This window comes from Sceloporus occidentalis, unplaced genomic scaffold, assembly GCF_023333645.1.
Source record: "Sceloporus occidentalis isolate IW3139 unplaced genomic scaffold, rSceOcc1.0.p SCAF_4, whole genome shotgun sequence".
NCBI classification, from domain to species: domain Eukaryota; kingdom Metazoa; phylum Chordata; class Lepidosauria; order Squamata; family Phrynosomatidae; genus Sceloporus; species Sceloporus occidentalis.
The window spans coordinates 179657051-179670800 of NW_028316984.1; the positions used below are offsets into that span (position 1 = coordinate 179657051).

The 13750-nt window shown below is 43.4% G+C and overlaps 1 protein-coding gene across 1 annotated transcript in view; it reads left to right on the forward strand.

The window, feature by feature from the left end:
- Positions 1-2284: 2284 nt before the first annotated feature.
- Positions 2285-13750, forward strand: part of LOC149315097 (poly(A) polymerase alpha) — a 53067-nt gene continuing 41601 nt past the window's right edge. Inside the window, exon 1 of the mRNA XM_089522485.1 lies at positions 2285-2630. Coding sequence (XP_089378611.1) covers positions 2623-2630 — 8 coding nt within the window. The 5' untranslated portion in view covers positions 2285-2622. The remainder of the gene's footprint in view (positions 2631-13750) is intronic.

A 13750-nucleotide genomic window follows, 5' to 3' on the forward strand; every position in this document is an offset into this window, starting at 1 on the left:
AGTTTTAACTGCAATGGAAATTTGCCCTCCTTAAAGGATGCATTGATTATAGATTGCAATAATGTAATCATAGCATTCCCTCCCTGGACAGTCAGCCACGATGGGCAGGGATCGAGAGCACAGGTCATCTTCCTTACACTTCCAAGCTTGTCCACTTACAAACTCAAGGTGATCCAGTCTAACATGGTCCACAGAGTCTCTGGACACCTCTCTTACTGTTTCTGTGATAATGCTGGCATCAAGATCAGCCCTTATCTGAGAGATTTTGTCTGCAGGATTTTAGTAAGGGAGGGGTCCAGACTAAGTGCCACCATTATAATGGGGCTTGGGTGCGGCGGCGCAGCAGCACACACCATTCATTTTTCTAATGGAGGGGGGGATCCGGACCCCAAGATCCCCCCCCTTGGCTACGTCCCTGCTGAGAGTGTGACTTGCCCAAGGTCACCCAGTGGGGTTCATGGCCAAGCTGGGAATTGAACCCTAGACTCTGGAGTTGAACTCCAACATTCAAACCACTATGCCTCACTGTGTCATAGTTTAGGATAATTTTGGGAGTATCTCAGATGTTGTCTGAATTATTCTTTGTCATTATTATGTTCTTCAAAGTTGCCCCACAACCTGTGAACACCAAGCTTAACATGCGCAAACTGCTCATAGTTGTGGATGGACATTTCACCCATGATTTTGTCTTGGCAAATGTTAAGTCCTATCCTCTGAGGCTGTATCCGTGCCGCAGACATAATCCACTTTGACACTGCTTTAACTGCCATGGCTCAGGGCTATGGGATTCTGGGAACTGTAATTTTTTGAGACATTTAGCCTTCTCTGCCAAAGAGCTCTGGTGCCACCACAAACTACAAATCCCAGAATCCCATATCATTGAGCCATGGCAGTTAAAGTGGTGTCAAACTGGATTATTTCTGCAGTACAGATGCAGCCTGAGTCTAGAAACTTCAGTGGCCTGCTTGCTTACACCTCGATTGAGGTGCGTTTAGGAGCGATAATTTTCTGATTTAAAACGGCTAACATTTGTTTATTTGTTATTGTTTATTTACAGTTTATTTACAGCTGTGTTGCATATACTGAATTTTATTGTGTTTGTTGTTGTTGTTGCGTGCCTTCAAGTTGTTTCCGACTCCTGGAGACTCCTAAGATGAAGTTTTCTTAGCAAGTTTCTTCAGAAGGGGTTTGCAATGGCCATCCTCTGAGGCTGAGAGAGTGTGACTTGCCCAAGGTGGGTTTATATAGCTGCTTGGGGAACTGAACTGTTCTCCATAGTCACAGTCCAATGCCCAAACCACTACACTACACTGGCTCCTAATTATCCCTAAGTGTACGTTCCTAATAGACCTGCCGGAAGAGATTCTAAAAATGCTGATAGCGTTTAAAACAACATTAAAGTCACATCTTTTCTGACAGGCCTATCCAGTCAATTTTAAATCATGACGTTTAACTGGTTTATCTTAAAGAATGTATGATATGAATATATTTTAATGGCTTTATAGTGTTGTATTTTAACTGTTAGTTTTATGGGTTTTCTTTTTTTAATGGTGTTCTGTATTTTAACATGTTGATTCCTGCCTTCAGGATAAGCAGGAAGGAAATAAAATAATAGTCATAGTGATAATTGTTGGTATTACTGGTGTTATTTGGGATGATGTGTTGGTATTGTTTCCCACAATTCCCCACTCAAAAAACTCCCCATAGCCAATTTTCCCCCTGAATTCGCATCATTGAGTTTTATAGTATTGTATTTTAGTAATGGTTTTATAGTGTTGAATTTAAATGTTGGTTTTATGAGGTAGAATTCAAAGATATAGCCGTGTTTGTCTGTGGAGTCAGTGCTTAAGAGCGGTCTTGCAGCCTGTTTGAGACTGAGAGAAAGAAGTGGGCAGCATGAGCTTTATAATACACGATAATAGTGTATTATTATTATTATATTTATAATTATACAATTTATTATTATTATTATTATTTTCCCACAAATAACTCCCATCCAGAAAACTCATAATAGAATCCTTTCTCAGTTTCCATCACTGAGGACTAGATCCAGCCCTCTCCCCCCTCCCCTCAGTGTCTCGCCGCGCTTGCGCATTCGCTGCTATGACCGTTACAACAACAACGGGGAAAAAAAAAAAATCAAACCTCCCTCCCAAGACTACATTTCCCGTCGGACCCTGCAACCCCGGCGCATGCGCACGAGGGACTCCTCGGAACCCTTCTCTCCCGACGACGACGTGCTTGCGTCATCACGCCCACTAGTTGCCCTCCACGCTGCGCCTTCGCCGCCGCCTCCTCCACGAACGTTGCTGTGGTAGCGCCTGGGCGCCATGTTAGGAGGCCGGCGGAGGGTTGGAAGAAGCGGCGGAGGCAGCAGCAGCGGCCGGCGAGGCCACCTCCGGGCCTAGCGCGCCTAGCGAGCGGCCCTTTCCCCTCCTCTCGGTCAGAGAGAGAGATAGGCACACACAGAGAGAGAGGAGGCCTGGAGTAGGCCCTTCTTTATCATGCCCACGGAGCCCGCTCTCCAGCGGCGGGAAAAGTGAGGGTCCCGCGAAGGAGGAGAACCAGGAGAAGCGGCAGAGGCGGCGGCGGCGTTGTCCCTCCCCCGCAGCCGGAAAGACGATGCCGTTGTAAGTAGAGCGAGGGCGGAGGGAGCGGGGTTTCTCGGACCGGGGGAGAGCGCTTCCGGGCCGCGCTTAAAGATCGCGGCCATTTGTCTTCTTGCCCGGCCTCTCGGGGGACCTCCTCCCCGCTTCCCCAGTGGCCCTTCCTCCTCCTCCTCCAGACTACTCTCCCGCCGTCTTTCTTCCGCTGTGGCTTTGTCAAGGGCGAAAAACACGCCTCCCGCCTCGGGTCTTATTGGGACCGGGCTTTTGAATCGTGAGCCGCCTCGAGGCCCAGGGCTTTCTTTTTTTCGGGGGGGGGGGGGGAATAAGAGGAACAAACCCAGAGATACAGGTCCTCCTTTGGGTCACCGTGGTTCGAAAACGGAGGCACACGACATCGAGACCCATTGTTATTAAATTAGTATTACATATCGCATCCTATAGATATATATATGTATGTATGTTGTAATATGTATTAATGATTTAGTAGTAATGGGTATGGTGTGTGTGTGTGTATATATATATATATATGATGTAATATGTATTGATAATTCACTAATAATGAGTATCATATATATCTGATGTAATATGTATTTAGTGATTTAATAACGATGGGTGTTGTTGTTGTTGTTGTTGTTGTGTGCCTTCGTTTCCGACTGAAGGCGACCCTGTCGTCTTCCGAGGAGGCTTGCCCTGTTCATCCTCTGAGGCTGAGAGAGTGTGACTTGCCCAGGGCCACCCAGTGGGTTGACATTGCAGAGCCATGATTGGAATCCTGCCCTCCAGAGTCATAATCCAACGCTCAAACCGAGCTGATTCTTGATAATATGCATCATAATAATAATAGAAGTAGTAGTATGGTCCTCGTTTTCTCTCTCCTTCCCCCTTTTGTTTGGAGGCCTAATCTCTCTGCCCCACAGAAGGGGCCACAGTGGGGCTCCTCTCAGTCCTCCTCCTCCTCCTCCTCCTCCTCCCTTTCTTCTCTTTTGGGGGACTTGGGATGCAGAAACACTCCACTTTGAGACGGTTTTTACTGCCCTAGCTGAGTGCTAGGGAATCCTGGGAATTGTAGTTTATCCTGGCACCGGAGCTCTTTCTGGCAGAGGAGGCTAAACGTCTCTCAAACACTGCGGCTCCTGGGACTCCCTGAGCGTTGAGCCAGGGCAGGCGAAGCAGTCTCAGACTGGATTGTTTTTGCAGTGCCTTTTGGACCTGCGCCTGAGCTCCGCTGTAAAAGCGGCTGGCCTGCAAAAGGCCCTCCCTTTTCTCTTTCTTCCTCCTCCTCCTCCTCCTCCTCGACTACCTCCAACAGGCGAGTGGCCCTTGTCTTTTCACGAAACAAATCCAGGGGAGGAGCTGTGTTAGGGCCCTATAGAAGAACTACAAATAAGATCCCAAAGCCACAAAAACAAATGGGGTCCCTTCATGGGGCCAACCCAGGAGGCACAAGATCCAGGCCACAAGCTTTCGGGCCTCGACTGGCCTCTTCCTTCCTCAGCCAAAGGTGTTTAAAATAGACTCATCTCTCCATATTTGCAGCTTTGATATTTGCAGATTTGATTGATATGGTCTGTCTAGGAATCTCTAGGTCCTCCAGTGCAACTCTGTGGTCAGCTTTCACTAAAAGTTGTCCTGAAAGACCTAGAGATTCCTGGAGAGAACACTCCACTAGGCCTTTGTAGCTCCTCCAGCAGTTCTTTGGTCAGTGTCTGTCGGATGTTGGCCACAGAGTTGCACTGGAGGACCTAGAGGTTCCTAGAGAGGTGTCCTCTCAGGTAAAAACAGGGTGTTTTGTCATTTGCAGTTTTTCCATATTCATGGGGATCATGTGCCCCTAATCCTAGCCAATATGGAGGGACAAGTATAATAATAATAATAATAGAAATCATGTTGTTGTGTGCCTTCAAGTCATTTTTGGTGATGATGCGTTGGGGTTTTCTTGGCAAGTTTTGTTCAGAGCAGGATTGGCCATTGCCAGTGAGGCTGAGAGAGTGTGCCTCGCCCAGGGTCTCATTCACAGGGGTTTCTGTGACATCCAAAGTCCACAAAAACAGTGATTCCTTTCTTGGGCCAATGCAAAAATGCACACAATACGTGTCATGGTCTTTCAAGACATCATTCTTAAGCAGAGGTGTTTAAAAAATCATCTTGTTTTTGTTGTTGTGTGCCTTGCAAGTCATTTCCGACTTGGGGTTTTGCTTGGCCAGTTTTGTTCAGATAGGGGTTTGGCCCTGTTCATCCTCTGAGGCTGAGAGAGTGTGACTTGCCCAGGATCTCACCCAATGGTGTTTCTGTGGCCCAGCTGATAACATCCAGAATCCACAAAAACAGTGATCCCTTTCTGAGGCCAAAATCTACACAATACATGTCGCAGGCTGCTCCTTCCTTCTTCATGCTGGAGAAAATAAATAAATAAAAGACGGTGTTAGTCACAGGCCTACATTTTGTCTCAGGGCTGGTTGGTCCAATAAAGGTAGCACTGTTTGTTGTGGATGTTGGGTGGTGGTGTCTGTTCATGTGGGTCTTGCTGAGGCAGCCTTTGGGCGGTAGGAGCACTCAGCACTCATTTACCTTCTGTTAACCAGGGTCCAAAACATACTGCAGAGATCATCCAGTTTGAGATTGCTTTAACTGCCCTGGCTCAGTGCTAGGGAATCCTGGGAATTGTGATTTATTGTGGCACCAAAACTCTGACAGAGAAGACTCAATGTGTCACAACACTACAGTTCCCAGAATTCCCTAGCACTGAGCCAGGGCAGTTAAGGAGGTCTCAAACTGAATTATTTATGGAATGTGTTATGGACCCAAGTTGCTTGTTGTTTTGAGACCAGTGTGGTCTAGTGGTTTGAGTGTTGGGACTATGGTACCGTCCACACTGCAGAAGCAACCCACTTCAGCACTGCTTTAACTGCCATGACTTAATGCTATGGAGTCCTGGGAATTGTCATTTGTTACAGCACCAGTGTTGTCTGACGGAGAAGGCTAAAAGTTTCACAAAACTACAACTCCCAGCATTCCACAGCATTGAGCCATGGCAGCTAAAGTGATGCCAAACATGCAGCCTAAGATGCTGCAGACCAGGATTTGATTTCCCAGCAGAGAAGGGGGCCGAGCATCCTCTCATTGGGTAGCTCTGCCTGCAAAGGCTCCTGTAGTCTTCTTCCTGCCTACAGGAGCCTTTGCAGGCGGAGCTACCCAACGAGAGGATGCTCAGACCTTCTCTGCTGGAAAGGGACGTATCTCAGGTAAGTACTAATGTTCCAATCTTGGCTTGGCCATGTAAACAGGCGGGGTGGGGTGGCCTTCTGTCAGGTTCTTTCACTGTGCCTTCCTGCATGGCAGCAAGTTGGACTTGATCTGGAGAGCTTCTGTGATCTCTTCCAACTCTAGGATTATAACACACTTGGTGACTTTGGGGAAGTCACACTCTTTCAGCTTCAGAGGATGGCAGTGACAACCCCACACTGAAGAAACTTGCCAAGAAAACACCATCATAGGTTTACTTTAGGGTCATCATAAGTTGGAAAGAACACAACAACAATGAAGTTGCACAAAGTTTGTAGATAACCCCTGACCCCTCACTGTCCCTCATACCCATAGTATGATAAAAGAAAGATTTTTTTTGTTGTGCTAGGATCTTCACCTTAAGAGATAAATGTATGTAAGAGAAATATGCACAATACCCTGACTCTTCATGGTCCAAAACACACTGCAGAAGCAAACCTGTCTGAGACCGCTTTAACTACCCTGACTCAATGCTAAGGAATTGTGGGAACTATAGTTTTGTGAGACATTGAGCCTTCTCTGGCAGAGAGCTCTGGTCCCACAATAAATTACAATTCCCAGGATTCCCTAGCACTGAGCCAGGGCTGTTGAAGCTTAGACACTGTTAGTTCAGTATGAAGCGGTATATAAATGAAGCTGTTTATTTGTTTGTCTCAAACTAGATTGTTTTTGCAGTGTGTATTGGAGCATTATGTATAGTATTGTAAAATGTGGCCTTGTTTGTACCCTTTTTTCTATTTTCTTCCTTCCATCTAGGCAGGGCTTTGTGTTACTGGCATTCTGGTAATTCTTGGTAATTCTTTTTCTGTACTTCCCTTATTGTTTTGTTCCTTTGTATTGCTTGCACGATTTTGGCATCATTATAAATATTTTAATATACTGAATGAATCTATGGTGGTGAGGGAGGAATGTATGCATTTCACTGGTGACATACTGCAGGAACCAGTGTGGTTCTGCTGATATCTAGAAATGCAGAACTGTTTACTGTGTGAACTTTGGCATAGTTGTCTCTTGAGTATATGTGTGGTAAATAATCTTTGACAGTGTTGTGGCAAGTGTATTTTTGCAGAGTATATGTAACAGGGATTTTTTGAAAAGTGATGTTAAAGAGTAATTCTTGGTTGAGATTCTTCTGTGACTGTTTTTGCAACCAAAAAAAGGACTAAATAAAAAATAAACTAAGGCCCGTTACAGACGGGCATAAAAGTACGGACTGGGTCCGTATTAGGGTTAGAAAGGGGCGTCGCTTCCTGATGCCCCTGACCCTAATATGGACCCAGTCCATACAAAATGGCGGCGCCTGTTCTACATGGGGGCCGCCATTACAACGTCACCACCGCGCCGCCTCCAAATGGGGCGGCGCGGTTGTGACATAGTGGGGCCACGCGAGGGCGCCTAGAGCGCCCTTTCTGCGGCCCCGGAAGGAGCTCCGTTTCGGAGCTCCTTCCAGCTTTGCGTCGCTAGGCGCAGCCTTTACATGGCTCCGCCCAGCGACGCAGAGGAGAAAGGAGCCAAGCGGCCCCTTTCTCCTCCTCCCCGCCGCCATCGGGTGTCCTCGGGGCTTCAAGCCCCTAGGACACCCCTTTCCAGGCCTTGGGGAAGCGGCCTTTTGCAGCTTCCCCGCGGCCTGGAAAGCTGCGGATTGGGGCCTCAGAGGCTGCCATTGTGGCAGCTGAGGCCGCGATCTGGCGGGGAAAGGGCCAGTTACAGGCCACCCCAAAGGGAGGTCTGTAACGCACCCAAGAAACTTGCAGAATCTGACCTTATCCAGTATCCCTTATCCAGAATTTGAAATACTCCAAAATTGTCCACATGGGTAGGGGTGAGATAGTGATTCTTTTGCTTTCTGATGGGTCAGTGTATACAGGCTTTGTTTCATGCACAAAATTATTAAAAATACTATGTATGAAATTACTGTCAAGCTGAACATCTCCAAGGTATCTCATTATGTATAATCATTACCTATTATGGATAATAATAATAATAATATCCAAAAACAATCCAAAATGCTTCTGGTCCCAAGTATTTCAGGTAAGGGAGACTCAACCTGTAAATGTCTAGCTGGGTTAGCAGGGAGACACTGAACATTATTTTATTCTAGATTGAACTTTCATCAGTTAAGTCCATCTCTTGGGCCAGGGAATTTTGCTAACTTTTCTACTGGTTGTAAAATATAAATAAAACAGTAACAAATTATACCTGGTATCTACAAGTTAGATATATTGTAGAATAGAAGTGTGCAGGTGCTTAATGTATAAATCATATATAGGTTAAGTCTCCCTTGCCCAAAATGCTTGGGGCCAGAAATGTTTGCTGAGTTAGTTACTTATTTCTTATCTTTATTTAAATCCCCCCTTTCCCCCCAAAAATTGGGATAAAAAACAGCAAAATGTTTAAGATTTTGGATTTTGGGGGCATATTTTGGAATATTTGCATTTACTTAATGAGATATCTTGGAGATGGGAATCAAGTCTAAACACAGAATTCATGTATGTTTCATGTACTGTACATACTCATGTACAAGTCTAAAAATTGAGGTCAAAAATTGACCCAAAAAACCTGAGTCGACTTATCCATGGGTCAATGTAAGTACTGTATCTTAACTCTTATTTAAAAGAAGGAACCATCCTGGTTAAAAGCAAGAGTATAATCTGTCTTGAAAGCTCCTCCTCTACTCTCTCATCCATCCAGCTTTAAGAGTAAGTACAAAGAGTTATGTCTGCTGGAATTTTGTAAGTTCTTTGACATTGTTTTGTTTTGCCTCATCCTTTAGTTCCTTTGCTATGTGCCCCTAAATTTTACCCTCGACTTATTTACGGGTCATAGAAAAATTCATAATTTGTGCTCCAAAATTTGCCCTTGACTTATACATGAGGTAGACTTATAGTCGAGTATATACAGTACATCTTATATACGGAATGCAATTTTATACATTTTTTGGGCATGAAACAATGTTTGCATACATTGAACCACGAGAAAGCAAAAAAGTAGCTAGCTCACCCATGAAAAATGTTTTGGAAATTGGAGTATTTCAGATTTCAGAATTCTGGATAAAGGAGACTCAGCCTTTATGTCCAGATGGCTCAAAGATACTTTTGCAACACAGACATCATTAATATGGTGGGATTGTGGTGGGATAGAACAATGTACAGAATTGAACTGGTGCAATTTATGGGGTTTTCCCCTCACTTTAAATCTGAATTTAATTGAGTATCTCTTTTATTTCTAGAATAAATGTTGACAGTATTAACTACATTAGTTAACAAAGTATATACTTTTATGTTGTCCACATGCCCAAATTAATGAAGCTGCAGCATCTGTTATTTTTGAATTGTGTAGAAAACTAGGTTGTATATTTGAAGGTTGATATTTTTATTATGTATTTAAACTTGTGAGAAAAAGCTTCATAAATATAATTCAATCAGTCAAGAGCTCACATACTGTTCTGCTGCATTTTAATTATGTTTAAAGGACTAGCTTACCTTTTTGCCACATCAGCATACATGGCTAAGCTTGGTTCCTTATTCCTAGGTTCCTAGTTCAGAGCTCCTTTTTCCTAGTTTCCACAAAAGCTGCATGAGCAATGTCATTAAAAATGCTTATGTGATCCTGCTTGTTGTTGTTATTTTGTTCTTGTGTTTGTGGTTGTGTGACTTCAAGTAATTTCAGACTTATGGCGACTCTAAGGTTGATCATGGGGTTTTCTTGCCAAGATTTGTTCAGAGGAGGTTTGCCATTACCTTCTTCTGAGGCCAAGAGCATGTGACTAGCTACGGTCGCCCAGTGGGTTTCATGGCCAAGATGGGAATTGGACTCTGGTCTCTAGAGTCATAGTCCAACACTCAAACTACTGTGAGGTACTGGCTCACTGTGATCCTGCACATCAGGGTAAACTAAATTATCTCATTTCATACATCTCAAAAAAACAAACAAACTGGGGAGTAACATTTATTCATTTCATTTCATTTCATTTTTGTGCTGCCTTTCTCCCAAGATCCATAATAATTTTCTCATCAAGACCATTGTTTTTGTACAATGTTTTGGATGCATTAGACACTGACCATAAATGCTTTCTAGTATTGTCACTCTGTTTGGGTATAATTTTCTAGACTGGTCAGCATACTGCTCTTGTACTAGTGCTTGTAGAAATGAATAAAAATCTAAGGTTAGGAACCCCATAATAAGATTTGGGCCTGGCACATTCACAGAACTGTTATGTACAGTATATGGCATTCAGTAACCACTATCACCTGATCGTGCTGGAGAAAGATCTAGCTTGCTTGCACCAAATTTCTGGCAATTACTGGTATATGAGGAAAATTAACATGGTCTACAACTGGATAAACCTGCTTAGGGTTGTTCTATAAGGTTGTGATCCTGGAGCAGAAAGGTCTACAGACATACACTATATTGCAGGATGCTGGATGAGAGAGGCAAAGGTTGGCAGCAGCTCCAGCATATCTAATGTTGCATTAGAAGCGTCCTAGTGTAGCCCATAGATTTTTCAGTTGTCATCATAGTCGTAGGTAGGCAAGCTGTTCTGGAAAAATTCAAAGGGACGTTTTTAAGATGTCACATTCCTAAGTTTTATTCAGCACAAGTGACGTAAACTTTGGTGATTAGGTAGAAATGATACTCAGTGGATAGTTGCGTATAGTGTATAATATGTATAGTTTCAGTCAGCTGCTTTAAAGTGGATAATTAGACAGATAATTAGAAAGGAATGTCATGATCACTAAACTCAGCATGGGTTTCTTAAAGACAAGTCATTCCAGACTAATTTTATTTCTTTTTTTATTTCTTTTTTTTGATACAGTTACAAGCTTGGTATATGAAAGGAATGCTGATGTAGTGTATCTTGATTTCAGTAAGATCTTTGACAAGGTTCTCCATGATATTCTTCCCAATAAGCTAGTAAAATGTGTCCTGAGTCCAGTGTTATTCAACATCTGTCAGTGACTTGAATGATGGAATAGATCAGTGGTTCCCAACCTGTGGGTCGGGACCCCTTTGGGGGTCGAATGATCCTTTCAAGGGGGTCGCCTAAGACCATTGGAAAACACCTATTTAATTACAGTTATGAAGTAGCAACAAAAATAATTTCATGGGTTTGGGTCACCACAACATGAGGAACTGTATTAAAGGGTCGCGGCATTAGGAAAGTTGGGAACCACTGGAATAGATGAAATCCTTTCAGATTTGCAGATGACACCAAATTAGAAGAGGTGGCCAATACCTCAGAGGGCAGAATCAGAATTCAGAATAATTGTGACAGATTAGATAGTTGGGCCAAAACTAACAAAATGAATTTTAACAGTTTTTACCTAGATTTCGGCAGGGAAAAAAAAAGAAAGGCTTAGATATAGGGTGGATGATACCTGTCTTGACAACAGCAAATGTGAAAGAGTGTTAGTAAACCAGAAACTGAACATGAGTCAACATTGTCATGTGGCGGTTTTAAAAGGCAGTGTTATTCTAGACTACATCAGTAGGAGTATAGTGTCTAGAGTGAGGGGAAAATTTCATAGACATAGCCATGTTAGTCTGGAAGGTTATTATGGAAAGAGATCTTGTACCACCTTTGAGTGTAACTGCGTGAAGGAGGTTGTAGCATAAAACTGGATGTACTTTCTCAGATGCTTGGAATGACCATGCCCAGGAAGGACCATTATCATCAAAATGTATGAATAGCCATAGAAATGCAAAACATATGGGTATGGTAATGAGGTGAGAAGTTCAGTTTTAGCTGTGGTCATTGAGGAACAAGGGGAGAGGAAAGATGTTCCCTAAGGCCAAGGTGGGTAGATGACCATGAGAAGGGTGGAAAGAGCTTTGGATTATGGTGTGTGCAGACTGAGAACTAGAAAAGAGTTGTGAGAAACTGTCCCAGAACTTCATGAATAGGTATTTTTCAAATGTGTGTATAGGCTGGAAACCATAAGGGACACAGAGGGAAGTAATAGTACCATACTATTCAGCTTTGCTCAGAACTCATCTGGAATATTGTCTCCAGTTCTGGGAACGACAATTCATGAAGGATATTGACAAGCTAGAATGTGTCCAGAGGAAGTGAGATAAAAAGATGAAAGGTCTGGAACTGGGGAAAATAATAATAATAATAATAATAATAATAATAATAATAATAATAATAATAATAATATACTTATACCCCGCTCTTCAGCCAAAAGGCTATCAAGGTGACATGATAGCCATGTTTAAATATTTGAAAGGATGTCCTATTGAAGAAGGAGCAACTTTTTGTTCTGCTGTTCCAGAAACTAGGACATGGTGGAATGATTCAAGCTACAGGAAAAGAGATTCCACCTAAACATTAGGAAGAACTTCCTGACAGTAAGAGCTGTTCAACTGTGGAACGTACTGCCTCAGAGTTTGTTGGCAGCTCCTTTTTGTAGAGCATTTAAAACAGAGGCTGGATGGTCATCTGTCAGGAGTGCTTTGATTGTGTATTTAATTTTTTTTTTTGGCTTGTGTATTCCTGCATTGCAGGGGGTTAGATTGGTTGACCCTTGTGGATCTGACTTGGGCATGCTGGATATGTTGTTGTTGTTGTTGTTGTGTGCCTTCAAGTCATTTCCGACTTACTGAGACCGAGGGCAAACCTACCATATATTTTTCTTGGCAAGTTTCTTCAGAGGGAGTTTGCCATTGCCTTCCTCTGAGCCTGTGTGAGTGTGACTTGCCAAGGTCACCCAGTGGGTTTGCATGGCCAAGCTGGGATTCAAAACCTCATCTCCAGAATCCTAGTTCAGTGCTCAAACCACTACACTACATTGGCTTTCTTATAATACATGAGTGGACATGTGCCAACTTTCATCACTCGTTTTCTTCCCTGCCAATCTTTTAGAGATGTAAAATTTCCAGCTATTTTGGAGCCATGGAACATCCCCATTTTTTTCTGGAAAAAATCCAGAGTTTGTCAGAAAAATTGGGGGGAAATTGCAGTATTAGCACTCTTTACACATTGAAAGCCACTTTTAATTTTAGGAATATAAAATTAGTTATGCATTACTAAGGCCCGTTATAGGCGGGCGTAAAGTACGTCCTGGGGACATACTAGGGTTAGGCAAAGTGTGTGCCTTACGCACACACCTAACCCTAGTATGGCCCCAGGACGTACAAAATGGTGGCGCCTGTTCCACATGGGGGCTGCCATTATGACGTCACGAACGCGCCGCCTCCAAATGGGGCGGCACGGACATGACGTCACGCCGTGCGAGAGCGCATAGAGTGCCCTTTCCGCGGCACGAGAAGGAGCTCCGAAACGGAGCTCCTTCTGCGATTTGCGTCGCTGGTGCAGCCTTTAGACGGCTGCGCCAGCGACACAAAGAGAAAGGGGCCGAGTGGGGCTGCCGCTCTGGAAGGTGAGGCCCTGATCCGGCGAGAAAAGCAGCGCCTACAGGCCGCCCCAAACGGGCGGTCTGTAAAGCGCCTTAGTTTGTTATATAAGCATCAAGTTTGGGACAATAAAAGCTATTCAAAAAAGAATTACAAGCAAATTACTTGTAAAATTTTTATTTTTCTTACAAATTAAACTACAATGGCCTGACCTGTAAGAAACACCTAGAATGTAAGAAACCTCTTTGATTTTCTAAACAAATACCAATTTTTCCATAATCCATTTCTTTAAAAATTTCTAGGGAAAAAACGGGCTTCAGAAAAGAAAACAGGCCTTCCTATCTTGTCAGGCTATTCAGATAGGTGAATTACATACATTGTTGTTGTGTACCTTGAAGTAATTTCCTAGTTATGGAAATCCTTTCAGATTAGTATAGTAATATCACAGGATTTTCTTCGGCAAGATTGTTCAGAGGGGTTTTGCCTTTACCTTCCTCTGAGAC